Genomic DNA, 27,922 nt, shown 5'->3' on the forward strand with positions numbered 1-27,922 from the left:
AAACGGTTTCTATATTATCTGAAATATCTGTGGGAAGCACCTTCACGCTCCCCCTCCCCCTTTGCTCTCACACACTCACATGTGGACACATACATATACGCATTACGCACACACTCACAAGCGAAAAACATGTCAGCGCACACCTGCATCTCAGTGAGGTTGTTAAGGTTTACAGTGGAGAAGCAATATATAAATATGGTGACACTGCTGCTGAGAAGTACTTAAACTTACATCTTGGCACTTTTGAAACAATGTTACTTCTGATGAGAGCCCTTAACCCTCTGGGGTCTGAGGGTGTTTTGGGCCCTTGACATTCCTTGACATTTGTGCATTTTTCAGTTGCTTAAAAACATATTAATGGCTAAAGTCTGATAACACTGTATTCAGCACAAACTGGGCTACAATAATATGTGAGTAACATGTGTGTACATGTTTGTATTTTTGAGAAAATAACGTTTATGTGTGGTTTTTGAAAAAAAATAATTTTTAAGTCATTGAAATAAGGCCATATAACACATACTAAATATTTGTCCACAAGACTTTTGAGAACTGGATCTTGTAGCCTAGAATTTTTGCTACAAAATTACGTGAAAACCATCCTGATCACTCATTCATACAAAACAATATAGTATTTTAACTTTTGGAAGACAATTTTAGTGTTAGAAAGGTCATATGCGAGGAGGCATGAACTATAATGAATACTGAGGTGATTTACACCCGAGGAGACTAAAGACCCCTCCCCTGGGCCTATCAATGAGGGATAGAGAATAAATGTGAGGAGACTTAATGAACAAAATCAAGTTTGAAGTTAAAAGAAGTAATCTGACTGTACTTTTTCTTTACATAAAGACTTTACTTAATTTTAGACCCACACTACCGTTTAAAAGAAGTCTCTTCTGCTCACCAAGGCTGCATTTATTTGATCGAAAATACAGCAAAAACTGTGATATTTTGAACTATTTTTACAAATTAAAAGAACCGTTTTCTATTTGAATATATTGTAAAATGCAATTTGTGATCAAAGCTGAATTTTCAGCATCATTTCTGCAGTCTTCAGTGTCACATGATCCTTCAGAAATCATTATAATATGCTGATTTTCTAATATGGGCATATTTAAAGTGCATTTTACTCATTTACACCCAACCACATATTTGCAAGCACAAGCTTTGTTGATGAAAATGAGGCAGCATAAACACTAGTTAAAATATTATTTTTACATCATATTAATATCATACAGCATGCAATTTAAATACCTGCTTTAGCCAAAACAACATTTAAATGTAAATAAAACTTGCTTATTAGGACATTTTTCAAATTTCAATACTCTGAAACCTGGCTGGCAAGTCTGTAAACAGTCCCACTATTAAAATATGTACATGTTTATATAAAATAGCATGTCAACTAAAGAAAACGAAATGACTTACTTGTACGAAATTGTATCCTCAACTGGACGTCTCTGGTAAGTCTCTCTTCAAAATACAAACGTTCATCGGAGTCCCGCTCTTCTTCTTAGGAAAATGTTAACTCTATCCAGGAGTTTTCTCACTTGTGTATCATGCTGTTTTCCAAACGTGCAGATAAGTGAATGACTTTGTTTTTAAGGCACAGTCAGGGGCATTTACCATTTTAATTGTTCAACTCAGCACATTAGTGTGTGAATAGCGCCCTTTGCCTGTGGGTGTAATCACATTAGAGAAAATTAGCTGAGCCAGTAAAAACTGCACATCGCTTTATTTCATACAGATTACATTGCAGGAGAATATTTGTTTTAAATTTGAATTGTTTTATTTAAAATTAGACATTTTAAGCTTTCTTTAGACATATGTTTCATGTTTGTGTGATAAGAGTTTCAGTTCATTCAGGTCAAAGACGTGCAGCCATCATCACTTTGCATCAAAATGGCCTCACATGCAAGGAAATTGCTGCAAAGAATATTGCACCTGAAAGAACAATTTACTGGATCATCAAGAACTTCAAGGAGAGGTTCAACTGCAGTGAAGAATGCTTCAAGACGTCCCAGAGTGTCCAGCAAGTGCCAGGACCATCTCCTCCTGAGGAGTCAGCTACGGAATCGTGTCACCACCCGTGCAGAGCTTGCTCAATATTGGCAGCAGGTTTGTGTGAGTGCATCTGCACGAACAGTGAGGCGAAGACTTTTGGACAATGTCCTGGTGTTAAGAAGTGCAGCAAAGAAGCTGCTTCTCTCCAAGAAAAACATCGAGGACAGACTGAAATTTTGCAGGAAGGACAAGGATTGGACAGCAGAAGACCGGTGCAAAGTTATTTTCTCTGATGAGCCCCCTTCCGACTGTTTGGGACATCTGGAAAATAAATAGTCCAGAGAAGAAAAGATGAACGCTAGTCCTGTGTGATGCCAACAGTAAAGCATCCTGAGGCCATCCATGTGTGGGGTTGCTTTTCATCCAAGGGTGTGGACTCTCTCACAATTCTGCCCAAAAACACTGCCATGAATAAAGAATGGTATCAAAACGTCCTGCAAGAGCAACTTCTCCCAACGATCCAGGAGCAATTTGGTGATGATCCGTGCATTTTCCAGCATGATGGAGCACCATGTCACAAGGCAAGAGTGATAATGAATTTGCTCGGAGATCATTACGTTGACATTTTGGATCCGTGGCCAGGCAACTCTCCGGATCTTAATCCCATAGAGAACCTGTGGGCAATCCTCAAAAGGCGAGTGGACAAGCAGAAGCCCACAAATTGTGATCAACTCTGAGCACTAATAAGGCAAGAATGGATCGCCATCAGCCCAGAATCTGATTTCCAGCTTGCCAGAGCGAATTGCAGAGGTTATGAAGAACAAGGGTCAACACTGTAAATATTGAATGTTTTAGCCAATAAAAGCCTTTAAAAACGTATGAAACGCGTATCATTGTTTTCCAGTATACCATAGAAACAAGTGAAAAAATATTCTACAAATACTGAAGCAGCAAACTTTGCTCCTTCATTACTCCAGTAAGTGCTCCAGTACAGCAGCGCAAGCCACGCAATCCTCCGTTTCTAGTTCTAAAGTGACATTTTTGAACTAGCAATGAAGGCTCGGACTGTATTTAAGCAAGACACTGAATTCGTGGCAGAAGAAATTAGTTCCACTCACGAGCGTTTTAGGAACAAAACAAATTTATTTCAGATAAAACCCTGACGATGTCTTAAGTCAAGTCATTTTTATTTGTATTGCGCTTTTCACAACACGCATCGTTTCAAAGCAGCTTTACAGAAAATCATGCATTAACAGAAAATTTAAGTAATTAAATAATAATTGTATTTAGAACCCAAGTGAGCAACAAACTCCATAAGATGTTGGTTAAATGGAGAAAAATAACATTGGGAGAAGCCAGTCTCACTGTGGGGCCAGTTCCTCTTTGACTAAACAGCATTAATATAATGCCAATATGTGGCATTAAGTTGTGGTAACTGTGGTAAAAGCAGAATCATTGACTCTATTTACTGAATTACTGAAAACTAATGCACACTGTATTACCACCTCAGATGGACTCCATACCTTTAGCCCAACTGCTGCTCTCTCAATATATTTGCATCCCTCTATATGCCTGTCTCGTTTAATTCTATTGTTTAATTTAATATTATTTCAGGTTTTAGCCTCTAAAATGTAAGTATTTTAAAATGAAGTTGATTTCCTGACAAGAAACCTGCTCAGTCCAAGAAGTTGAGAAGAGTTGCCCAAGCTGTTATGAAATCTAGAACTCACTCCAAATCCAAGAGCACCCTTTAAATATTAAAGAAATACAGTAGTTTACCAAAAAAATATATATAGAACTGATCTAATCTGCTGATTGAAAAGCTTATTTTTATACAGCAATTGAAGACCATTATTTTGTCTCTTGCAGCGTTCAAACTACATGCATCGAGAGGTGCTGCAGATAGCGGAGCTTTACCCCAACGTGAGAGCCATGCCCTGGCGCATGGTCACCATCTGGGGCGGGGCCAGTCTGCTTAAGGCATACCTGCGTAGCATGCATGATCTGCTCTCATTGCTGGACTGGAAATGGGACTTCTTCATCAACCTCAGTGCCACTGACTTTCCCACCAGGTCAGCTAATGATGTACATTCTACGGCTATTTATGTCACTTCTAATTCACAAACTAACTTTAAACTTTTTTTTAGCTCCTAGATAAATATATAATGTAATAAGCAATGAGTTTAATCTTAATGTAGGGTGTAGGGCATAATGTAAAAAAAAATAGCTTATCATGCAATTTAATTTAGACACCAAGCATAATTCAGAGCTGAAAGATGTTTATGAACATTTCAAAGTAACATTATTAAAGGTTGTGTGAACTTTTTTCAGCAACAAATGTAACTGATTTAAATGCATTATAGGCCCACAGCTATAATGCACACAGCTGTGCTATTTTTATATTTACTCAAATTGTTTGTCACTCATAAAATCATCTGATATCGGCTGATAACTGATATTGTGCAGATATTTTGTGCATTCCTTTCTATTTTACATGCAATTACATTACAGATTTGGCAATATTGGCTTTTAACCAATAGGGTGCCAATATATTGTGCATCCCTTACAACAACAGCCGATATCAGCTGATAACCAATAGAGAGTCGTTATTTTGTGCATCACTTATCAAATCGTCCTATATTAGCTGATAACCGATATTGTGCCAATATATTGTGCATCCCTTACAACAACAGCCGATATCGGCTCATAACCAATATTGAGTTGATATTATTGTGCATCCCTAACTAAATCGGCCTATAACTGATATTGTGCTGATATATTGTGCATCCCTAACAACTTCAGCTGATAACCAATAGAGAGTCGTTATATTGTGCATCCCTCACTAAATCTGCCAATATCAGTTGATAACCAATATGGTGCCGATATATTATGTATCCCTTACAACAACAGTCGATATTAACTGGTAACCAATATAGAGTCGATATTATTGTGCATCCCTCACTAAATCTGCCAATATCAGTTGATAACCAATAGGGTGCCGATATATTGTGCATCCCTTACAACAACAGTCGATATTAACTGATAACCAATATAGAGTCAATATTATTGTGCATCACTTACTAAATTGGCCTGTAACTGATATTGTGCATCCCTCACTAAATCTGCCAATATCAGTTGATAACCAATAGGGTGCCGATATATTGTGCATCCCTTACAACAACAGTCGATATTAACTGATAACCAATATAGAGTCAATATTATTGTGCATCACTTACTAAATTGGCCTGTAACTGATATTGTGCATCCCTCACTAAATCTGCCAATATCAGTTGATAACCAATATGGTGCCGATATATTGTGCATCCCTTACTAAATATCCCAATATTGGCTAATAACCCACATGGTGCCAATATATTGTGCATTTCTGTCTAAAATTCAGGAAGATAATTGATAATATAGTGTTACAAAATAAGTATTATGAGTACCTAACACTACACATTTCATTAGAGTGTGTCTGCAGGTTTCAGCTCAAATCCACTGTTATTTGTGTGCAAACATGATGATGCTGGCAAATCTCTCTCTTTCTTTGCAATCTCTCCTGGGAGGATTTTCGTAACACATCAGCGCCCTACATGTTCACAATCCCTCCAGATGTCTTTGCGGTTTTCTTTTTTCAATGGTAGCTAAAAAGGTTGAGTGGCTGTGTATGGTCAGATGCACATGCAGATGTTGATGTCGGCCAAATCCTGACTGGACCCGGCATTTACCCACTGCACCCTACAGTCAGCGCTACATCTCTGACATAATCCCTTGTTTTTATCTGTCTTTTTTCTCCTCCTATTCTATCGGTCTGAAACAGGACCAACGATGAGCTGGTGGCTTTTCTCTCCCAGAACCGTGACAAGAACTTCCTGAAGTCTCATGGCAGAGAAAACGCAAGGTAGATCATTGACCGTTCGAACTGCCTGTTTTTGAAGTAAATTATTACAGAGGTTACACTTCTCTAATCAATAAATGACTAACCTCGCACACCTGAGAAGCAGTCGATAGATGCTTAGCACACAAGCTTCAGCAAAGTCAACGAAATGGAAAAAATTCCGCACACTATCCCGGCAAGCAAAAAAGTATCAAATTGTATTAAGCAACGTTTCGGTCACTCGACCTTTGTCAGGCATTTACAAACAGAGTGCAACAGCACTAAATTTAAAATATGTCATGACCAATCAACACCTCTAGAAAACACCTATAAAATACAGAAAAGAGAAAAACATCACATATATTGCAGCTCAAATCCATATCCAAGAAATGACACCTGTGAAGTAACCCTCACCATTACATACAGATACATACACACCCATATATACATGGAAAAATACACATCACATTAAACAAGGCTTCATCATTAAGTCCCATCGGAGATAGTCCCGATTGTTTTTGCAGATGGATTCTAATCATTTTAATGTTAAATGTTCACCATAGAAGTGGTGTATTTAAGTCATTGTCTGTTTGAATAGCATTTTTTTATATTTGTATAATGAAGGTCGAAATAGCTTTGAAGCTGTGCTCTGATTGAAGTGACTGACTGTGGTGACATTGCTCAACATCCTGTCATTTAGGTTCATTAAGAAGCAGGGTTTGGATCGCCTGTTCCATGAATGTGACAATCACATGTGGCGTCTGGGTGAGCGCACCATCCCTGAGGGGCTGGAGGTGTCTGGAGGCTCAGACTGGTTCTCCCTCACGCGGAGGTTTGTGGAGTATGTGGTGAACTCTCAGGATGGGCTGGTGATGGGGCTCAAGCAGTTTTACACCTACGCCCTTCTGCCTGCTGAGGTACTATGCCATCTTTGCACTCATTTGAATCCCATTATTTTCATGACCATGACAAGCACATTTCTCCTACAAATTCTCATTAATGTAATGTGCCCATATGTTTTACTATTGTTTTTTTTTTTATTATTATGAATGGTGATTCTCATTACTGTAGTTCAGTATTTTTTTTTTACTGTATTACATAACAAAACTAATACCATGATAGTTACTGAACTGAAATACATAAAGTCAAAAATTCAATGCGGTACCTACTACCATAATGTATAAATACAATACAATTTTTTCCGTTAGAATAATGAGAATTGTGATGTCCTTAAATGTCATACAATTAATGTCATAATGCAAAAACATTTTCCAAATTATAAACATGTATTGATCCTACAAATAGGCTTCAATTTCTTCATGCAAAATAAATTCTCTTATTTCTATTGATAAAACCAAGCTGCAGAAAACTCGTGTAGAAATCATCACTGCGTTTGACCACCCTTATTTACACTTCGATGCCTATTCCATTACCAACATCTTGGTCCACCTTGATGAACTGCAGCATGATATATGTTGATACACAAAAGTTAGCCAATCATAACAGAGAACATATAGAAGCATTAAAGGTACAGTATCAAACTATAATTTTAATTAATATATAAACTATAATGTTTAATTTTAAGGATCTAAAAGTGTGGGGAAAATCGTCATAGAAGAGATTATTGCAGTTTTTGATGCATTCGATCTTGACTAATATTATACATTGGTTTAAGGGAAATTACAATACAAAATGTTTGATTTGACCCATTTAAAGATGCACATGATATAACCATCCTCCATTTCAGGCCTGCGTTATTTTGGTTTAATATCACTCGGTTCATAAGGCCAAGTTGTTTATATTAGTCCTGTTTATTCCATTGGTACAGCAGTTATCAGTAAACCCCAGTGCTGTGTCCCATCAGGCTACATTTGTGTAATTCCTTTGTCTGGTTCTCCAGTCTTTCTTTCACACAGTACTGGGAAACAGCCACATGTGTGAGACTCTGGTGGACAATAACCTGCGTGTGACCAACTGGAACAGGAAGCTGGGCTGTAAGTGCCAGTATAAGCACATAGTGGACTGGTGCGGCTGTTCACCGAATGACTTCAAGCCTGCAGACCTCGTCAGAATACAGGTACAGTGTATATGAGGGTACTGGACAAAACTGAAGTGAATGTTCAATCGGGATCCAATTATGACATCGTCAATTACTCTGTGGAGAAATTGAGCAGGATTGTTTTCTTCTAGAATCCAACGTTGTAATATGAATATTCAAATATTTCAGGCTTGTTCCATCAGAGAACAGTTTTGCCACTGGTGGCTCTTAGCAAATTGTCAGTGCATGCAGTAATAACCATAGAAGTTCCTAGAAACTGACTCTACCCCAACTCCTCTTTTCTCCTTCAACAGCAGCTGACGCGGCCCACGTTCTTTGCCCGCAAGTTTGAGTCCACTGTGAACCAGGAGGCCATAGAGATCCTGGACACTCATCTCTATGGGCAGTACCCGCCGGGCACAGTGGCACTGAAAGCATACTGGGAGAGTCTGTTTGAGCAGGCTGACAAAGTCTCGTCACTGAATGATGTGGCCCTTACTGCATACTCGTCATTCTTTAGACTGGCCCTCCGTAGACAGGAGACCACTCAAAGCAGTACTGATGCCTGCCGGTGAGAGTCCCATCCGTCTATCTGTCTATCTGTCTATCCATTATCTTTCTGTGGATCTTGCTACCCATCTATATATCCATCTTGATTACCCATCGATTCATTTTTCAGGCGATCAACCATCCATCTATCAATCTGGCTATTCTGTCAACCCATCTTTGTCTGTCCATCTAATGTCCACCCATCTTTGTTTGTCCAGCTTCTCATCTATATGTCTTACAGCCTACCTGTCTGTTCATCTGTCTGTCTTACCATATATCTATCTAACCATCTACCCATCTGTCCATCTAATCATCTACCTGTCTGTCTTATCTGTTCATCCGTCTAAGTGTCTAAATGTCTGTCTATCTGTCCATTTACTTGACAGTCTGTCAGTCTTATCTGTCTGTCTTTCTACCTTTCTGTCCACCTGTCTGTCTGTTTACTGGGTTCCCGCAGATCCTTAAAATGTCTTAAATACAGTTTTCCAAAATTTAAGGTCATAAAAATTCTTAAATATCTTAATTTGTATTTAAAGAGGTCTTAAATTTGGGGGTGGAAAGACAGGAATCATGATATGACCTAATGTGATTATCAAACTTCAAAAGAATTTTCTTTATTATGTACACCGATCAGCCACAACATTAAAACCATCTGCCTAATATTGTGTAGGTCCCCCTCGTGCTGCCAAAACAGCGCCAACTCGCATCACAGAATAACATTCACAATATTAGGCAGGTGATTTCTGTCCGTCCATCCATCTGCCCACCTGTCTGTTTGTTCATTTGCCTGGCTGTCTGGCCATCTACCTGTCTGTCCATCTACTTGTTCATCTCTCTGTCTGTCCATCTACCTGTCTGTCATTCTATCTGTCTCCATCTACCTATTTATCTGTCTGTCTATCTAACGGTTTGTCTGTCCATCCATCTACCCATCTCCATGTAGCTGTCTGTCTGTCCTTCTATTTCTCTGTCTGTCCATTTACCAGTCTGTCTATCCGTCTGTACGCCTGCCTTTCTGTCTCTCTGTTCATCCACCTTTCTGTCTGTCCATCTATCTGTCTGTCTGTCTACCTGTCTGACAGTCTATCTGTCTCTCTGTCTTCCTGTCTCTCTGTTTGTCTGTCTGCCTGTCAGTCTACTTGTTCATCTGTCTGTCCTTCTACCTGTCTGTTTGTCCATCTACCCATCTATCAATCTGTCTTCCTGTCTATCAGTCCACTTACTAGACTATCTATTCATCTTTTCCAAATATCTGTTCATGTATCCATCCATCTGTCTGTCAATCCAGTGGTTTAATTTCTGTTTTTTATTCTTCCACAGGTTTGAACCCATTGGCCACCCCATCTCTGTGCACCTGTATTTTTATGATGATCATTTCCAAGGTTACCTGGTGAGGCAAGAAGTGCAGAATTTGGTGAGCAAGTCGCGAGAGATGCTGGAGGTGTGGGCTGTTCCCCAGACAACACTGCAGCTGGAAAACAACCTTCATGAGTTTGAGAGACTCAAACACCTTGAGGTGAGAGGAACAGGGGGATGCAATGTAGAGGGTCTGCGGAGATCAATAGAACAAATTAATCAGTTTTTGAAAGTCAGAGAGATGTGGGACATCAGCTGAAAATAAAAGCCATTTCAGAGGCGGAGCAAGTTTTGATAAATTATTAGGAAGACAAACGTTTACTTGAAAAAACATGTGCAGAAAAATCACGCACAGGAAGAACCAGAAACATGTTGATTTCATGTTGACTTTAACATTACATTTGTTTTGTGGATTCTGTATACTAGGTTGGAACCGAATGGGACCCAAAGGAGCGAATCTTCCGTAACTTTGGTGGTGTGATGGGACCCATGGATGAGCCAGTGGCTGTTCAGAAGTGGGCTCGCGGGCCCAACCTTACAGCCACCATAGTGTGGATTGACCCAGCACACATAGTGGCAGCATCCTATGACATCAGCATAGATGTGGAGGCAGAGTTCACACAATACAAGCCGCCCCTGCAGCACCCCCTCAGGCCGGGAGTTTGGACAGTGTGTGTGCTGCGGCTGTGGGAGCGTGTAGCAGAAGTTCGCTTCCTAGTCATGCCCCTGGCCTTCAAGGGACGAGAGCCACTGCGCACAGGTGAGACATCAATGCTTAAAGCTTTGTTCCTCACGCTGAAGAAGTAATAAAAATTTCCACTATTTTTGCAGTTTTGACTGTTAATGCTAGTGATGCAGAAATTCTAACCTTTATCTCTGACTATATATTTGTCTTCCTCTTGTTGTCTCTTCAAAAGACCATGGGTGGATACATGCAGGTCCTCCAGGTAATGTGTACTTGGAACAAAGCTTCCAGCAGCTCTCCCATGTGTTAAAGCTGCCGCCCAGTGAGCCCGCCCTGCAGGAGGCACATAAGAAGACTTACCTGGTCGGAAAGCTGCTGGAGGCCTGGGTGGACAGCTCTGTTGGGACGTTCTGGGTCACAGGAGATATCTGCTCTGAGCAGACCTCTTCCTGTCACACTGTTGGACTCTGCAGCAAAACTTCTTGGAGCTCGTTGTCCCCGGACCCCAAATCAGAACTTGGGCCAGTCAAAATTGATGGTCGCATTAGGTAGCCCAGCAGAGCTTGAACAATCGGAGGAGAATGGGGAAGGCCCTGAATGACAGTTCACAAGAGTGATGTTTACGGGTTGTACTCTTTGAAACCATCCCATTGCTAGATTGTTGAGGGCTAAGCAACTAGTTGAGGGTGGATCTACCTGAGAAACTATATACATTTGCACAAACAGACTGCCAGACATGGTTTGTGTCTTGCTTTCATAAATCAATGTTCAACTGTCATTTTACATTGTGCTGAGTCTTATTAGCAAACAGTGTACAGTGTGGGTTAATGGTACAAAGACACAAATCTGAACAATTATACACTTTTAGGGGCCAATCACATAGAACACTTTTTTGCATTTGAAAAAAAGAGATGTAGCGCAACAGAATAAAACAAATGCATGTTTTTCATAACATATTTGTAAAAGTTGCAAAGTCTTAAAAATGTGGTACATAAAATGTGGAGAAAAAAAACCCAGCAACATGTGCCACTATGTTTAAAGGTATATATCAAGCATACACAAGAGGGAACAAAATGCAGGTGTCTCATAACATGTTATAACTGTGAGATTGTTGGAATTTTTGAAACTTCAAGCAAAGTCTTAAAAATGCAGCGCTCATGTTAAAAATTGTGTTTAAAAAAAAAAGGAAAAATATTTCACGGTCAAAGATGTAGATCTGGCGTACAAGAATGGATCAAAACACAGGAGTTTCGTGGCGTGTTTGTAATAGTTAAACTGTTAAACTTCCAGTAAAGTCTTAAAAATTGGATGCTTATGGCGCAAGATGCTAAAAAAAGTCAATGGAACTAAATTAAACTAAGCTAAATGTGTCACGACGGTCAAAGATGTCAATCTGGTTTTGGGGGTTCTCGCACTTCTATGGCAAGAGATCTACTTTTCAAAATATTATTATAAGATGTACCAAGCTCAATTTAAATATATATTGTAAGTAGTTTTGTCACAATAATACAATTTCAGTACTCGGAAACAATACCTGTGAAATTTGGTGATTCTCGTTACCAGTTTTGATATTACACCAAAATTGAATAAAGCATTTTAATTATGTAAACATGTAATTGAAGTTGTCTAGTAAGTTTTTAAGACAAATATAAAGTCAGTATTACAATAAGAATAAAGCAATAGGACAAAGATACAAATTAATGTCACATCCACACTAATATGTTTTGTTTTGAAAACGCAGTTTTCCGTTTCCTAATCTCATCGTTTTCCAAAGTATGCGGTAATGGAGGTCGTTTCCTAAACGCTTTGTTTTTGGTGGGGGAAAACTCCAATGTGGAGAAGCTAAACGTAGTATGTTGGGTAAGTTACTTAAAGTAATCCTCTACAAATTGCTAATTACTTAAATTGTAATCAGATTGTTTTACTTATTACTTCCTGGAAAAAGTAATCAGTACTCTCCAAAACACTTTTTGCAGAAACTTTTTTTTTTGACAGCTCAACAAATTCCAAATAATGTATTTAGTCCTTTTTATTGTCGCACACACTTTAGCTGTCACAAAAAGACTAACAGATGTAATACATCAATATAATTTTAGAAATACTGTTTGTTTAACGCAATTAATGTACTAAAAAAAGTAATTACCTTAATTGAAAATCAGTTACTGTAATCTGATTGCAAGAATTTTAAATGTAAAGTGTTACACTAATTTTGACCCAGCGATCATCATAAAGAGTACCCTGATCTACAGCGGTGGCCAATAATACTATTCACATTGTTTCTAGATTATTGTGCAGAGTGATCAGATGCATTTTAAATAATTGCAAAAAGCTTCATTGGCCAAAAAATAATTACTTTTGATCACAAAAACCCAAATTTCACTGTTTTTTGGCCTTGGCACAAAATGACCAGCTAATATAATTTCACTAATCATATCAGCAGCACCTGTGAAAGTGTGAACCAGTTATAGTCAGGTGAAATGTATTCGTTCTGCATAACGCGGTGGCTCATTTTTGCTTATCGCGGCCCATTCTGCACGTTTCGCAGCTGACCCACGGGACCCCTCGGTTCACCCGCTGGCCAGTACGCCCCTGATAGGCCCCAAAGTGCGTCGTCCCACCGGGAAAATGCCAGATTGCCAGTCCAGCCATGGTCACTGCCACGGCTGTAGCTCATAGTTACATAGTAAGTCAAATAACAGAGCAGATGTGTGCAAGAATGTGTCCTGTGTGAATGGCCCTTTTATTCTTTGTTAAAAGAAAATCAAACTGTGCACATTATTTTGTAAATAATAACTGTAAAACAGTGGCCAAAATTCTTATTTGAAGCTCACTGGAGTCCTCTGGCTGGATCAAAGCAGATTGAAGAAGTGCACTTTACTGTAAAACATTGCTCCTTCCTGATTGGCTTAATCGCAGAGGAGGAGGCGGAGCTGATACCTTTTCCATTACATGGAATAATTGTGTATAGCGACAAAACAAGCCAAACTTCTCATGAACGAAATCCATTCATTGAGAGACTGACGCGAATCAGTTTTGTAATATTGTAACTATTTGTCGTCATGATGAATGTCCTTTAAGTTGAAATACATGTCATTAAGGACATGTTATTTGTCCATTACTACACAGTTGCATTGTACAAAGACGAAGACTGCCTGAATTGACCCTGCTGAAGATCATTATGTGACCTACTGCCCACACAAACATTTAAATGCTGTGTTGTAGTATTTCACACTTACGTTTTCTCACCAGTTTGGTTCTCAACTCTCTAGTAGTTTTCCTTTGTTTCTTTGCATAATTTGTATGAAAGATCACAACATTAGGAGACTCAAGTGACTCTATCATTTGGTCAAACCACTAGCTGCTGTTTTTTTTTATTTTTTATATATATAGGGATAAATCACCCCCCAAAAATGGAAAGCTCCAAAAAGGACACTGCACTTTCATTTTATCGGGGTAAAAAAATCAGCTCGGACATTCAGTGTTCCACGGAATAAAGAAAGCCACAAGTATTTGGAAACTAAATGAGGATGAGAAAATAATGAACTTTTACTTGTTGGTGAACTATGGTTTGTCCTGTAGATAATTGCAGGATTGATTAGAATGGGTTCATCTTCATTTAAGCGTGTCATAACCTGGATGTCACTTTTTAGCCACCACATTTTAGGATAGTATTTGGTCTTTATTTGGTGAGAAGTATGTATTTTAAATATTCAAAGGAATTGTTTCAGGTATTAATTTACTTGTAACACTTTACAATATGTGAGTAAATGATGAGAGAATTTTCATTTTTGGGTGAACTATTGGTTTAACACGAATTAACAATAAACAAAACCGTTCAGCTTTTGTTAATTTCAACATATACTAATACTTGACATTTTTTTATGAAAAGTTCTATATGTTAACATTTACTGCATCATGAACTAACATGAACGAAAAATGAACTATTAATAAATGCTGTTAAAATATTCATTGTTCGTTCATGATGCCTCATGCATGCAGTGATTGGAGTCTTATTCTAAAGTGTTGCAGAACGGAAAATACTGAATCATTTCTTCTTGTAGGTAATAAGTGTCCTTTTTCTGTTCATATATGTGCTTCAACAATGTTTATAAATGATGATATAAAGAATGAATGAATTATATTTTTCTATTTTAGGTTGTATTTTAATCTGTCATTTTGAACTTGAGAATGCTGCTTCAGCTTTTATTTTGATGCCTCGTTCTTCATCGCACACACCTGGTCACTAAAGGTCTGTGAGGGGCATAATATTCAGTCTTAAACTCTTGAAGTTTGGGTCACAGACCCAGGCAGAAATGGGTAGAAAAAGATGATGCATAATAAAGACGTGAAATCTCACAAAATCTGCTATTAATTAATTTTCTTATATTCAGGTCTTTAAGATTCTTTTAAGTTTTATAACCATTTTTTAGTGATACTTTTGACTTCACTAGTTAATTTTAATGAACCTTCAGAGTGACAAATAAATTTTTAAAGTGGAAGAATTCCACGTTTTATTTTATTAAGTTATAATAGTCGTTTAAAATAGGTTTAACCACAGGTCTTTTGAATGCTTGATTCTGATTGGTTGACAGACGTTCTAAATTTCTAAATGCAATTATTTTTCAATTAAACGTAGTTCTAGGTCTTTTTTGTTGTTGTTAACAATTTTTATTGATTCCATGCAGCACAACAGAAAATGCAGAATCAAACCACTTGAAATCATAACTTTTCCCCCTGAACATTAACCCCCAATTTAGACTAACTCTGTATCCTATGAATTTAGAAAAGGAATTAATATTTCTGTGGAGGTAAGGCATAGATCTAGTGGGGTCGGAGATGAATAATAAAATATCGTCCACGTAAAGCAAATGCGCCACACCTCCCACCACCACTCCTGGAAAATCATTGTTCTTAATATCGTGGCTGCTAATGGTTCCAGGGCAAGACAGAACAATAATGGGCTAAGAGGGCAACATTGCTGGGTGCCCCTATCCAGAGTAAAATTATCGGAAATTAATCAATTTGTTTGTACCACCGCTACCGGATGTCTATAAAGTAACTTAATTTAACCAATAAAAATATTCCCGAACCCATACTTTTCCAAAATCTTAAAAAGATAATCCCATTACACCAAATGCCCTTTAATCATGTCTGATCATTCACCACTGACCACATGATATTGATGAAACACCTAATGTTACCTGAAGAGCTACGGCCCCAAATAAACCCACATATTTATAAGAGATATCATAACTTAATAGGTTAGCCAACATTTTTGACAATATTTTAATGTCTAGCTGGATCAAGGCAATTGGACGGTAACTATTACACTCCCTTTGATCTTTGTCCTTTTTAAGAATCGGACTGATCCAGCCTTGCGTCATGGTTTGCAGAAGCTTTCCATTCTTTAATAATTCAGTATAAAATTCTAGCCAAAGTGGAGCCAGTTCTGTAACATAAGATCTAAAAAATTCAGTGGCAAAGCCATCTGGCCCCGGAGCCTTGCCTACATTCAAGGCCTTAACTACATTGCCAAGCTCCTCCAAAGTCAACTCAGAATCAAGAGAATTATTTTGCTCAGTCGTCAGTTTAGGAAGTTCTAATGGTTCCACAAAGTTTCTAACATCCTCATCGGTAGATGAGGATGTGGAATTATAAAGATCAAGATAGAATTCTTTAAAAGCTTTATTAATATCAATGGCTGAGGTAAATATTTCACCGCCAGCAGATTTCACTGAGGGGATGTTAGAAAAAGACTCTCAATTTTATATATCTAGCCAGAGTTTTTCTACCTTGTCCCCCAACTCAAAGTGTGACTGTCTTGCCTTTAATAGCCAAAACTCCACCTTCCGCGACAAAATAGTATTATATCTGTATTGCAATCAGGGTCAGTACTCTGAGGCCATTAGTTTGACATTTGGCACTGCAGCGCTGCCTCTGCACTTTTAATATTCCCTTACTACTCAACGACTTCTCGTGCTTTGGATTTTTTGGTGAATGAGTTATACTGTATGATCTGGCCCCTAAGAACCGCCTTAAGTGCCTTCGAAGCCATGTCCACAGAGGATACGGAGGACCAGATGGTCTCCATATAAACATTGATTTCAGCCTTTAACATTTGTTGGAATTCAGGATTTTACAAACGGGATACATTAAAGCGCCAACTATATGATTTCCTTTTCTCCATATCTGGCAACACTAAACACACCAGTGCATGATCTGAGACTAAAATGTTTCCAATTGAGCAATCAACAACAGATGAAATGAGAGACTTGGATAAAAAAAAAAAAACTATTCTAGAGTAAATCTTTTGAACTAATGAAAAAATGTGTAGTCCCTACCAGATGGGTTAAAAAGTCTCCAAATGTCTGTAAGACCAAGATTTTTACACATCCTGTGATGTGTCAATGTTGCTCTAGGTGGCTTACACACATTTTCTTCACTACAATCAAGGACTGAGTCCATCAAAAGATTAAAGTCTCCTCCCAATATTATATCATGAGGGGTGCCAGTGGCTTACAACATCCCTTCAAAATCTATAAAAAAGCCCTGATCATCAAACTTGGGTGTGTAAATGTTAGCCAAAATAAGAATTTGCCCCTGAATTTCAGCTAAAACAATAATGACTCTTCCTAATATATCTTTAATCTGTTTGAGACAATTGAACTGTAGATGTTTACTTATCAGTGTAATGACTCCCCTGCTCTTGAGCCAGCACTTAAGAAAACATGTCCACCCCTGTGGCAGGGAGGAGGGCGGGGCCGGGTCGTGATACTGCACACCAGGCCCCTAATCAGGCTAATCAAGCCCTCGAGAGGGATAAAGGTGACCGGAGGTGGAAGTTCGAGAGAGAGAGAGAGAGACGGGCAGCTGCCCTGCATGTGTTTATGTTTGTGTCTTTTTGTTTTATTAAAAGATTATTTATATTGTCAAGCCGGTTCTCACCTCCTCCTTTCCCTTTTACCCTGTTACAACCCCATATCTTCCCAAATGTTTTCAGCTTCCTGCGGGGAAAGATGCACAATATCATATTTCTTACGCTTAAGAAGAGAAATAACCTTCTTTCTTTTTATGGGGTGCACCAAACCATTCATATTCCACATGGAGAGAGACAATCTTCTCCTATTAACATTTGACATTTTTACATATTAGAAAAAATAGATTGTGTGTCAAAAACAAAATTATAAAGACCACATTCCCCATTAATTCAAAAGTCAAACCCCAAACTTCCCCCAGAACCAACTTTGCCATCAGATTGCTCAAGTCCGATTTTTCTATACAAATTTTGTGAGACAGAATTACACAACAAATGATAATCTATAAAACAAACTCCAGCCAATAGGCAAAATAAACTCAAAAGAGCATGTAGATTCATCCACAAAACTGTCCTGAATGTGTGTTACTCCACAAAACAAACTTCCCACAAGATAACTTGCTGACTCCACTGACTTTATGAAAGACATCACTTGCTGTGGGCATGTGAAGGTTTTATGGCCATACTTAGCAACTACTCTCAATTTGGCCGGGAACATCAGTGCAAAAGCGACCTTCCTTTGATGTAAATGTTTATTGCATTCCTTGAATCGATCATGTATCTCTCGTTGAATTCGCAAAGTCTGGGAACAAGAAAATGCTGTGGTTTTTCCATGAAAGCCTTGCTTTACTCCTCGCCACGTGTAACACAAGATCTTTATCGGATGATCTCAATTTGGCCAGAATTGATCGGTGCCTTCCTCCCTCCACAACTCAAAGAAGGAACCCTGTGAGCTCTCTGGATTCCCAGCTTATGGCCTGTTATGTCAAGCAGATTCAGAGAGCCCGTCCAGGAATTTCACCATATCCTGACCCTCTTCGGCCTCAAGGGTTCTGACAATATGGACTTCCTCCATGTTCTCCAAGTCCTGCAACTTCTCCCAGACATGGGAGAATGTCTGCAACTTCTCCCAAATCCACCTTGGTCGCTAGTGGATTAGCAGATAATTCCCTCTCCGATGACTCCAGACAATGGATCCATTTATCAACATCCCGCAATCTTGTAACCACGTCAGCGAATTTAGTCTCCGTGGCAGTGATCGATCGATGTATGATAAAAGATCATCCAAGTCAGCAATGACCTTCGTCAGCATTGCCGACATGTTCAACATCTCCCGCCGCATTTCCCTCATCTCTCTGACCAAATCAACTCACAGGCTCGGGGCCTCCTCCTCAGTTTGAGCACATAAATGTCTTTTAATGTCTCCAGAGCCTGAGGATTTTAAAAGGTATTCAAACTAGCAAAGTACACAGAGCTCGCCATTCACACGTCTGATCATCACATGGTGTTACTTGACTCCTTCGTAGACCCAGGTCTTGACCGTATAACAGTTTCATATCACTTCGCCAAATTATTTCAGTTATTTCAAAGAACCGTACAGGCTACCACAACAAAATAACTAATTAAGACAAAGACATTGGTTAAGTAAATCGGATAAAAATAATGCATTATTTTTTAATAATTCAAGGGCCGTCATCATTTATTCCTTCATTACAGTACAGTGGAGTATTTAACATGTCACAGCAAAGAAAATGTCAACGTCCCATTTGATTTTAATTCGTAAATATTGCATCTCTAATGGAAACATTTTCATCTTACCAGCAAAATCCTTCAAGTTGCTATTTTAACCAGTCTCCACAAGTAAAAGAGCAACTAACAAGAATTAAATTGTCACTATTAAATATTATAATCATTGCGATTAATGTAAATTAATTATAGTAACATATTTCTATGAGACCAGGTTGCTTAAAGTTATTGTGACTTATATTTAGTTACTAGAATTTTTTTCATTACTGGCTGCACAAATTACACATTTGATTCAGCCGCTAACCATACTCAAAACAAAACAAAACAAAAAAAATAGAGAGAGAGAGAGAGATGCCCACTGCTTGAAAAAGTATGCATTCTGCAGACATTCTGACTGGGTAGGTCAACAGTGTGAGCGTCACACGGATGTTTGTGTGTGTCTGTTGGCATGTGTGTGCTAGATAGCACATTGTATGTTGTGTGCTTGTGAATTATGTCAAATTAAAAGTTTTCCATGAACTGTCCACCCGGCTCCCACTTCCTCCATGGTAGGGGAGGCAGAGATCTGCCACTTATACACCAATCAGCCACAACATTTAAACCACCTGCCTAATATTGTGTAGGTCCCCCTCGTTCAGTCAAAACGAACCAACCCGCATCTCAGAATAGCCTGTCTGGCACCAACAATCTTCCATGAGATTATCTAATCAGCCAATCGTGTGGCAGTAGTGCAGTGCATAAAATCATGCAGATACGGGTCAGGAGCTTCAGTTCATATTCACATCAACCATCAGAATGGGGAAACATATGATTTCAGTGATTTGGACTGTGGCATGATTGTTGGTGCCAGACGGACTAGTTTGAGTATTTCTGTAACTGCTGATCTCCTGGGGTTTTCACACACAACAGTCTCTAGATTTGCCAAAAACAAAAAACATCTAGTGAGTGGCAGTTCTGTAGGTGGAAATACCTTGTTGATGAGAGAGATCAACTGAGAATGGCCAGATTGGTTTGAACTGACAAAGTCTACAGTAACTCAGATAACCGATGACACAATTGTGATGAGAAGAATATCATCTCAGAATGCTAATCTGAGATGCGGGTTGGCTATCCTAAGTCCAAGGTTCATTCAATGGCATATGAAGTATCCCATGTCTTATGGTTGGACTTGGCATCAGTTCATCCTCTGAAGTCCATTGTAATAGACTGAAGTGATGTTTGGCTGGCACCGGCTGCTATTAGTCACCATCACTCAGTGACTCGTAGCAGTGGAGTCCAACATGAAGCAGCAATGGAGCTGGATCCAGCCGGTTCTGGTGACCTCAGTATAGGAGTCCCGAGTTTGAGACAGGAAAAAAAATAGAATAATATTAGCATAGATGCCATTCAATTTATTGCAGTTATAGATCATGATCAATGTTTCTGGGTCAGGCAGACCTAACTAAAGCAGCCTAATTGTGAGTTGAAGGATAAATTAGGTGTATGCCTGGCTAAATAGCCAGGTATATAAGTGTTGTATTTCTATGTATATAAATATATTTGAAAACTGTATTTGGTGTTTACTCAGGTTACCTTTGTTTTATGTTATATCTCGTTTGAAGAGCCAAAACAATTTAGTATGAAAAATATACAAAAATAGCCTTTTAATGGTCCTGTGGCTAAATATTTTTGCGCTGTGACTTAATTTTGTTGTGCTGTGGCATTTTCATTGTGTTGTGGCTAAATATTGTAGTGTTGTGGTTTAATTTTGCAGTGTTGTGGTTTAGTTTCGTTGTGTTGTTTCTTATTTCATGTTTTATAGGACTCTTATTTTGAAGTGTTTTCCTGGACTACATTTCCCAGTATGCACTGCCCTCATCACTGCCATCCGTTCCTGATTGTTCTCACCTGTTTTCCATTCCCTCATTAGCTTTTGTTTGTATAAATACCCTTTAGTTTTTATATTCCTTTGTCAGTTCTTGTTTGTTGTTGTTTTGAGTTCCTGTTTGTAGTTTGACTGTCATAATTTTTATTAAAGCCTCCACATCGATCCTACATCTCAGCAACCATTCGTTACAAATGGGATTACCTTTTTAAGATTTTGGAAATATTGATTCAGTGTTTATATTTTGTGTTTTTGTCCATGTATCTATAGGGTTGCCCTTTTTCCCCATTATTGTTCTGGCTTGCCCTGGAACCATTTGCAGCTGAGATAAGAAGGGAAGATGATTTTCCAGGAGTGATGGTGGGAGGTGTGCCACATAAACTTTAGCTTTATGCAGATTATATTTTAATTATTCCTCTCCAACCCCATTAGATCTATGCCTTACCTCCACAGAATTATTCATTCCTTTTCTAAATTCTCAGGATACAAAGTTAATTGGTCTAAATCCGAAGCTTTGGCTCTGACAGCATACTGCCCAGTAATGCCTTTTCAGCCAGGTGTCTTCCAGTGGCCCAAACAGGGCATTACGTATTTGGGTATTTTGTTCCCAGCAAATTTGTGTGGTTTATTTAGTTAATTTTGAAGGTTTTCGAGCGATAGGAAAGGTTATTGTTTTTAAAATGAATTGTATTCCAAAATTCCTATTACAATCTCTCCCTGTAAATGTCCCCCTCTCTTATTTCAAGCAATTTGCTAGCATAGCAAAGTCCTTAGTTTGGAATGATAAACATCCCAGATTCAATTTTAATAAGTTACATAAGCTGACTGATAATGGTGGGCCAGGCCTAACCCAGAATTTGTTTAATTATTATGCGTTCGGTCTCAGACATTTGGCTCATTGGTCGCTTCCACCTGAGAGACCCTCCCTGGTTTTGTATTGAACATGAAGTTCTTGCCCCTATTTCGCCACTATAAAGCCTTTCAATCAAACTAACAGGAGAAGTTAAGTTACACCCTGTTATCTTGCATTTACACTCGGTATGGCCAAAAGTGTCTTGAGTGTTTAATTCTGACATTTAAATGTTGCCTCGAGCATATGGCTGAACATAAAATTATGTATTAATAAGTCCCCTTTCTGCTGGACAGAGTGGATTGTGAGGGAGGTTAATATAATTATTTGAGAGTGAAGTGTTGAGATCCTTTGAAAATATATGTTCAACATTTTAGGATACCCAGATCTCAGTTCTTTAGGTATTTACAGCTGCACCACCTGCTCTGTACTATTTTTGGGAGTGCATACAGCCCCTTAAAGCGGCAGATACTCAGGGAGTGGTGATTACTGCTTTTGGAAAAGGTCATGATTCATCAGTGTATTACTCCCTGCTAATTCAGAGTCTAGGGGACAGAGCTTCAGCTTCTCTCATGAGATTATGGGAGAAAGATTTAAACTTGGTATTGGAGGAGGGAGTGTGGGCTAGGATTCTAAAAATGGTCAAGTCTACATCTAGAGATGCAAGGGTGTGCCTGACACAATTCAATATTTGACACTGATTCTATTGGACACCTCTAGATTGTATAGGCTTGGTCTTAAAGACACACCCACCTGACCTGCCAGTAAGAAGATGGAGACACAATCCATGTTTTTTTCGGGGGTTAAGATACAAGAATTTCGGTTGAAGGTTCAGAGTTTTATGTGATGTTTTGGGCACTCAAATTTCATTTTGCCCCAGACATCGATATAGGGAATAAACAACAAAATCGGGTCCTAACCAGTGTTATGATAGCCAGACAAGTGATTCTAAGGGGTTGGAAGTCTGCTGGAGCGCCCCCATTTCAGGAGTGGTGCTCAGAGATGGGGAGGATCATATAGAAGACTGGGGAATTTGAATTTGTTTGTTGGGAAATGGGGCAGATTTTTGGCATTCTTGCAGTGTTCTCGGGGTGGAGAAGTGGAGAGAGATGGGTAGTCATTAATGTGTGTGGTTATTATATTTTTTCTTTGTTTTGTTTTTTTCTTTTGTGTGTATGTGCTAATGTGTGACCACAGGGGTGTTTGTTGAGGGCAGGGTTGGGGATGGGTTTTTGCTTTTCTGTGTTTGTTGTAGGAATCAATAAAAATGTTAATCATTTGAAAAATGTATGTGATTTTTATCTGAAAGAATTAAAAGAACCGTTTCATGTCTATCCTGTTCATCTGGTCGAGATTGATATGGTTTTTAAAAAGTATTTAGTAATAAGTAATGCAATTAATTTTTAGACTAATTACACTGTAGAATATGTCATTAGAAGGTAATTAATTACTTTTTAACACTGGTTATGGCTGTATTTTTTTTGTGTTGTGGTTTTGTGGCTTAATATTGTTGTGCTGTGGCTTATTCATTATATTGTGGCTTAATTTTGTTTTGCTGTGCACCACTGGGTGCCCTAGTGATTATAATGAAGTCTAAGGTTTACCAGAGTTTGTTTCTTAAAGTTACAATATATTATTATTATTTTTTTTAGTTACAGTTAAAAAGGTGCTGTAAAATATGAATGGCCAAATGTGGTTTGTCTCACGTCACAGGAAGTGTACTGTTAAAATATTTAATGGCATGAACTTCATCAGGTAATATTATTCTCTGACATGAGTCATCGTGCCACATCAGTGAGTGGAGAAGATTAGAGACACTGGGAAGCGCTGCCGTGACATCAGTGAGTCGAGGGAAAGTTCATGTGGATGATTGTCAAAGATCTGCTGGCCAGAAGCTCCTCACACATGGACCTGGTGATGGAGAATACTGAGCAGATAGAGTCAGTTTGCACCGACAGTGTGGACAGCTCCTTAGCAGTGGACACGGACACAGAGGAGGGACAGACCCATGCTAACATCACACTCATACTCACCTACAATGAAGAGCTGATGCATAAGGTGAGCACCCCGACACGTTCTCCATAGAACCTCAGCTGCTGTAATTGCATGTAAACATAACGTTTTTTCTATCTCTTACATGGCTGCCTGAATTACACATCCACCTCCTGTGCTCATGAAGCGAGGTGGTTGTTTATTGGTGTTAAATATTGGAAGGTGAGAGCATCATGTGGAATTGTGGGTTAGCATGTAGGAACTGTGACTCATGCCGTCACATTTGAACAAAAGCGACTTTACTCTGTGTGGATAATTGATGGGTTTTTTAAAATTTTTCCTCACTCCCTGAGATCACAAAGCAGCCCTAGAGCGAAACTTTTACCCCCATAAAGGTTCCTGTTTGAAACAACATACACTTTAATGTCTACAGAGTGCAACAGTTATTATTGTTATTATTAATATTATTAATTATAACTTATAAACCTTTAAAGACAGGCCTACTGTGTGCTGTGAGGTTGTTAATCTATGGTATATGCTTCTGTTGATGCCATCAGTCCAAAACATTTTTTTATAGCAATTGCTTGTAAAGAACTACACTACCCATGATCCTCAAGAGCGATTTACCAATCAGAGAATTACATCAAACAAACCATGTAAAAAGAGCTCTGCAGCGACCGCCCACTTCTACGATGCACTGCAAATGATGCAGTCCAGTTGGTCGCCCTACATACTGCGGATATCTAAATATATCTGAATAGTTTTTAAAATAAAATCATCAAATTGAAATATTGTTTCAAAACTTATCAACTTCATGATATAAAATCATACAAATCAATAGTTTTATATTTTCCTATCGTTTTAAATGCAATTCCGTCATTGCCAATGCTTCATGAGATTGTAGTTCATTTCCTCATTAAAGAGGGTAAGAACACAGTCTGTACCTTTTTGTCTTTTTGAATGATTTTCAAATACGTTTTTTCTTCACATCAAAGTTTGCACTGTTGTGGTTCACCTCCGAGCTGGTTGGTTTGATTCATGCACTAGAACACCTTATGGAGGTGTAAAATCTTTATAAAATCCCTATGGAAGAAATTAAAAGGAAAAACACAGCTGTAAAAGTGGGTGGGCTCTGTTGCTCTCCATTAGGTTTGAGGCTAAAAGCTATATGCTAGCATACTCCTTAAAGTTGACAGAAATAACTTACAAAATATCAAATATATTGTGTAGCAGATCTACACGTCAGTGCTGAGTGGAAACAAACTAAAAGTTGCAAAGTTACTAAGTTGACTACATTTTCCAGTCATTTTGATAAATTATGTTTTCGACTATATAAGCTATATAAATTAATATGTATTCTAGTATTTTCAGTTGTATTTAGTGCATAACATTTTTATGTTCAAGTTTAATGCTGTCACTATAATTGAGATCATTTGATATATCAAAACCCCTCATTGCTTCTGTCTCATTAAAATATGAGATAAAAGATATTGCTGATCTCCTGGGATTTTCACACACAACAGTCTCTAGAATTTACTCAGAATGGTGGCAAAAACAAAAAACATCCAGTGAGCGGCAGTTCTGTGGATTGAAATGTCTTGATGAGAGAGGTCAACAGAGAATGGCCAGACTGGTTCGAGCTGGCAGAAAGTCTACGGTAACTCAGATAAATGCTCTGTACAATTGTAGTGAGCAGAATATCATCTCAGAATGCACAACATGGTGAACCTTGATGCAAATGGGCTACAACAACAGAAGACCACGTCAGGTTCCACTTCTGTCAGCCAAGAACTGAAAGCTGAGGCTGCATTGGCACAGGATCACCAAAATGGGACTGGTAAAGATTGGAAAAAACAGAGCCTGATCTACTGAATCTCGAGTTACACATGGTAGGGTCAGAATTTGGCACCAACAGCATGAATCCATGGCCCCACCTGCCTTGTGTCAACAGTCCAGACTGGCGGTGGTGTAATAGTGTGGGGAATATTTTCTTGGCACACTTTGGGCCAATTAATACCAACCAATCATTGCTTGAATGCCACGACCTACTTCTAATGGATGCTTCCAGCATGATAATGCACCATGTCACAAAGCAAAAGTCATGTGATAGAACGGGAGATTCGCAGCATGAATGAAATTGTATGATGTCAACATGGAACATAATTTCAAAGGAATGATTCCAACATCTTGTGGAATCCATCCCACAAAGAATTGAGGCTGTTTTGAGAGCAAACGGAGACCCTATCCAGTATTAATATAGTGTTCCTAATAAAGTGCTCAGTGCATGTATATTTACACTTGCGCTTGTCCTATAATGACTTGAGAGACTTCAGAAGACCTGACAACATTTCCAGTAAGGGAACAAATAAGGGAACAACAATGCTCCCTGGTTTTTATGGTGAATTCTGGGAATTTTTAGGGAGCGAATGTTTCATTACACTGGAATAATTTTGTGATTTGAGACAGCCCTAGAAATGTCCGACTCCCTGATCAGTGCCCTGACTACTGAACTAGGGAACTGATTTAGACGCACTCCTAGTCTTCAAAATACATATTACAATACATTAGCTGAGATTGTTTTACATATTTTTTACATTAATTGGCATCCATTGAAAAGATGGCTGTTGAGTGGATTGATTTGCCTTAAAAGGCACTTTGGTTTGATCAGACGCACAGCTTTTGACATCACTAACAATGCATATGGTAAGCATTTTCACCTCGCTTTTAATATTAATAGCCTTTTTTTGTTGTTGTTGTTCTTCTAAATGCTTGATTATATGATTAGTTGCATTTTCTCATTCGCATTAGCATTTAGTCCCTGCTGACTTCGACCCTATCAGAACAGGTCTGCGACTCACCAGTTGAGAGCCAGTGATCTAAAATACACATATATGCATAGTTAATGCACATTTTGTGTAATTTCATGTTTGTGCATGTCCTTTTACCTCATCCATTTGTCATTGTAAATTTCAGCCCAATAATCCACTCAACGCATTTCCAAAGACGATTCCGGGCCACATAAGTATTAAACAGTGGATTTTCAAGTGGATTTTAATAATTGTCATTTACATGTTTAAAGCATTTGTCCTGTTTATTCAGGTTGTAAGTGGAAGTGGTTGAGAATAAATCACAGGAAATGATCTTATTAAAGAAACATGAGATGTGAAGTACATCACTTCCCCTGAAGAAATGCTCTCATTGTTTCTCTGCTGTTGTTTTCTATTATTAAAGATGCTACATGGCTAAACTTGGTCAATAATCCCAGATGGATTCTGTCAAGTCATGTTGAATAAAATGCACCAATACAAATACTAAGGATGCACATTTTCATCACATCGGCCAGTGCTTTTAGGCTGTGTGACTGTTCATGTGATGATCACATTGTCATAATGGAGCATCTGAGATAAGCATAATGCATCTACTGAAGGGGAAGATTTTGCTTTTTTGGCTGCAGGAATGCACATGTTGCTATGACAATGATGTTCCCTGCCACCTGCCTCATGTGGTTTGTTCCGTTGTGTTTTCTTCATCAAGCATGTCTTTCACTGAATGAGGGATGAGGGATTTATGGAAAATCAATCATGGATGAGTTCTGTATGAAATAGTAATAGAGTATGAAAGCCCGTGGGCTCTGTGTTCATGCTCTAAAATCATGCCTCCAAAAGGAATTGCTTACTGCTGTTTGTTTGTTCAACATGCATTTCTGCATTTATATAATGTCATGAAACTATTTAAGCATGATAATGATGTTCATATCTCTCTCAGTACAATCAATTACACATTTTCTTTGAAATGTAAATTCTATTATTTACTCATTTACTTGTATTATATTACAGTAATAGAGCTCACTGTTTGTGTTCTACATAGGAAAGAAAGTCATGTGGGTTTGAAACAACATGATGGGGAGTAAATATTCACAGAAATTTTATTTGTAGATGAACAATTTTTTTTAATCAAATATCTTTCGATGTAAAACAGGAGTGTGTTGAACTATTCTAAGTTCTGAGGATAATGTGAATGGTGTTTGCCTGCGCTTAAGTCATCATCTTGTTGCTAGGGTGTTGCTAGATGAGTGCTATGGTCTTGTGGTTTGTGACTATGTGGTTGCTAAGGTGTTTAGAGTGTTTTTTGGTTTGTAGCTAACAATGTT

General features: G+C 38.4%; 2 protein-coding genes across 3 annotated transcripts in view; both read left to right on the top strand.

The window, feature by feature from the left end:
• Positions 1 to 14,848, top strand: part of LOC127648065 (xylosyltransferase 2-like) — a 34,061-nt gene extending 19,213 nt beyond the window's left edge. The window contains exons 4-11 of the mRNA XM_052132656.1: positions 3,871 to 4,073; positions 5,822 to 5,902; positions 6,579 to 6,795; positions 7,779 to 7,955; positions 8,231 to 8,487; positions 9,786 to 9,981; positions 10,248 to 10,581; positions 10,739 to 14,848. Coding sequence (XP_051988616.1) covers positions 3,871 to 4,073; positions 5,822 to 5,902; positions 6,579 to 6,795; positions 7,779 to 7,955; positions 8,231 to 8,487; positions 9,786 to 9,981; positions 10,248 to 10,581; positions 10,739 to 11,058 — 1,785 coding nt within the window. The 3' untranslated portion in view covers positions 11,059 to 14,848. The remainder of the gene's footprint in view (positions 1 to 3,870; positions 4,074 to 5,821; positions 5,903 to 6,578; positions 6,796 to 7,778; positions 7,956 to 8,230; positions 8,488 to 9,785; positions 9,982 to 10,247; positions 10,582 to 10,738) is intronic.
• Positions 14,849 to 23,597: 8,749 nt separating this feature from the next.
• The window catches only part of LOC127647709 (ras-related protein Rab-37-like), a 33,151-nt gene continuing 28,826 nt past the window's right edge, over positions 23,598 to 27,922 (top strand). For both annotated transcript variants that reach the window (XM_052132133.1, XM_052132134.1), the window contains exon 1: positions 23,598 to 23,838. In XM_052132133.1, coding sequence (XP_051988093.1) covers positions 23,641 to 23,838 — 198 coding nt within the window. In that variant the 5' untranslated portion in view covers positions 23,598 to 23,640. The remainder of the gene's footprint in view (positions 23,839 to 27,922) is intronic.

The sequence above is a fragment of the Xyrauchen texanus genome, chromosome 8 (assembly GCF_025860055.1).
Source record: "Xyrauchen texanus isolate HMW12.3.18 chromosome 8, RBS_HiC_50CHRs, whole genome shotgun sequence".
Taxonomy (NCBI): Eukaryota; Metazoa; Chordata; class Actinopteri; order Cypriniformes; family Catostomidae; genus Xyrauchen; species Xyrauchen texanus.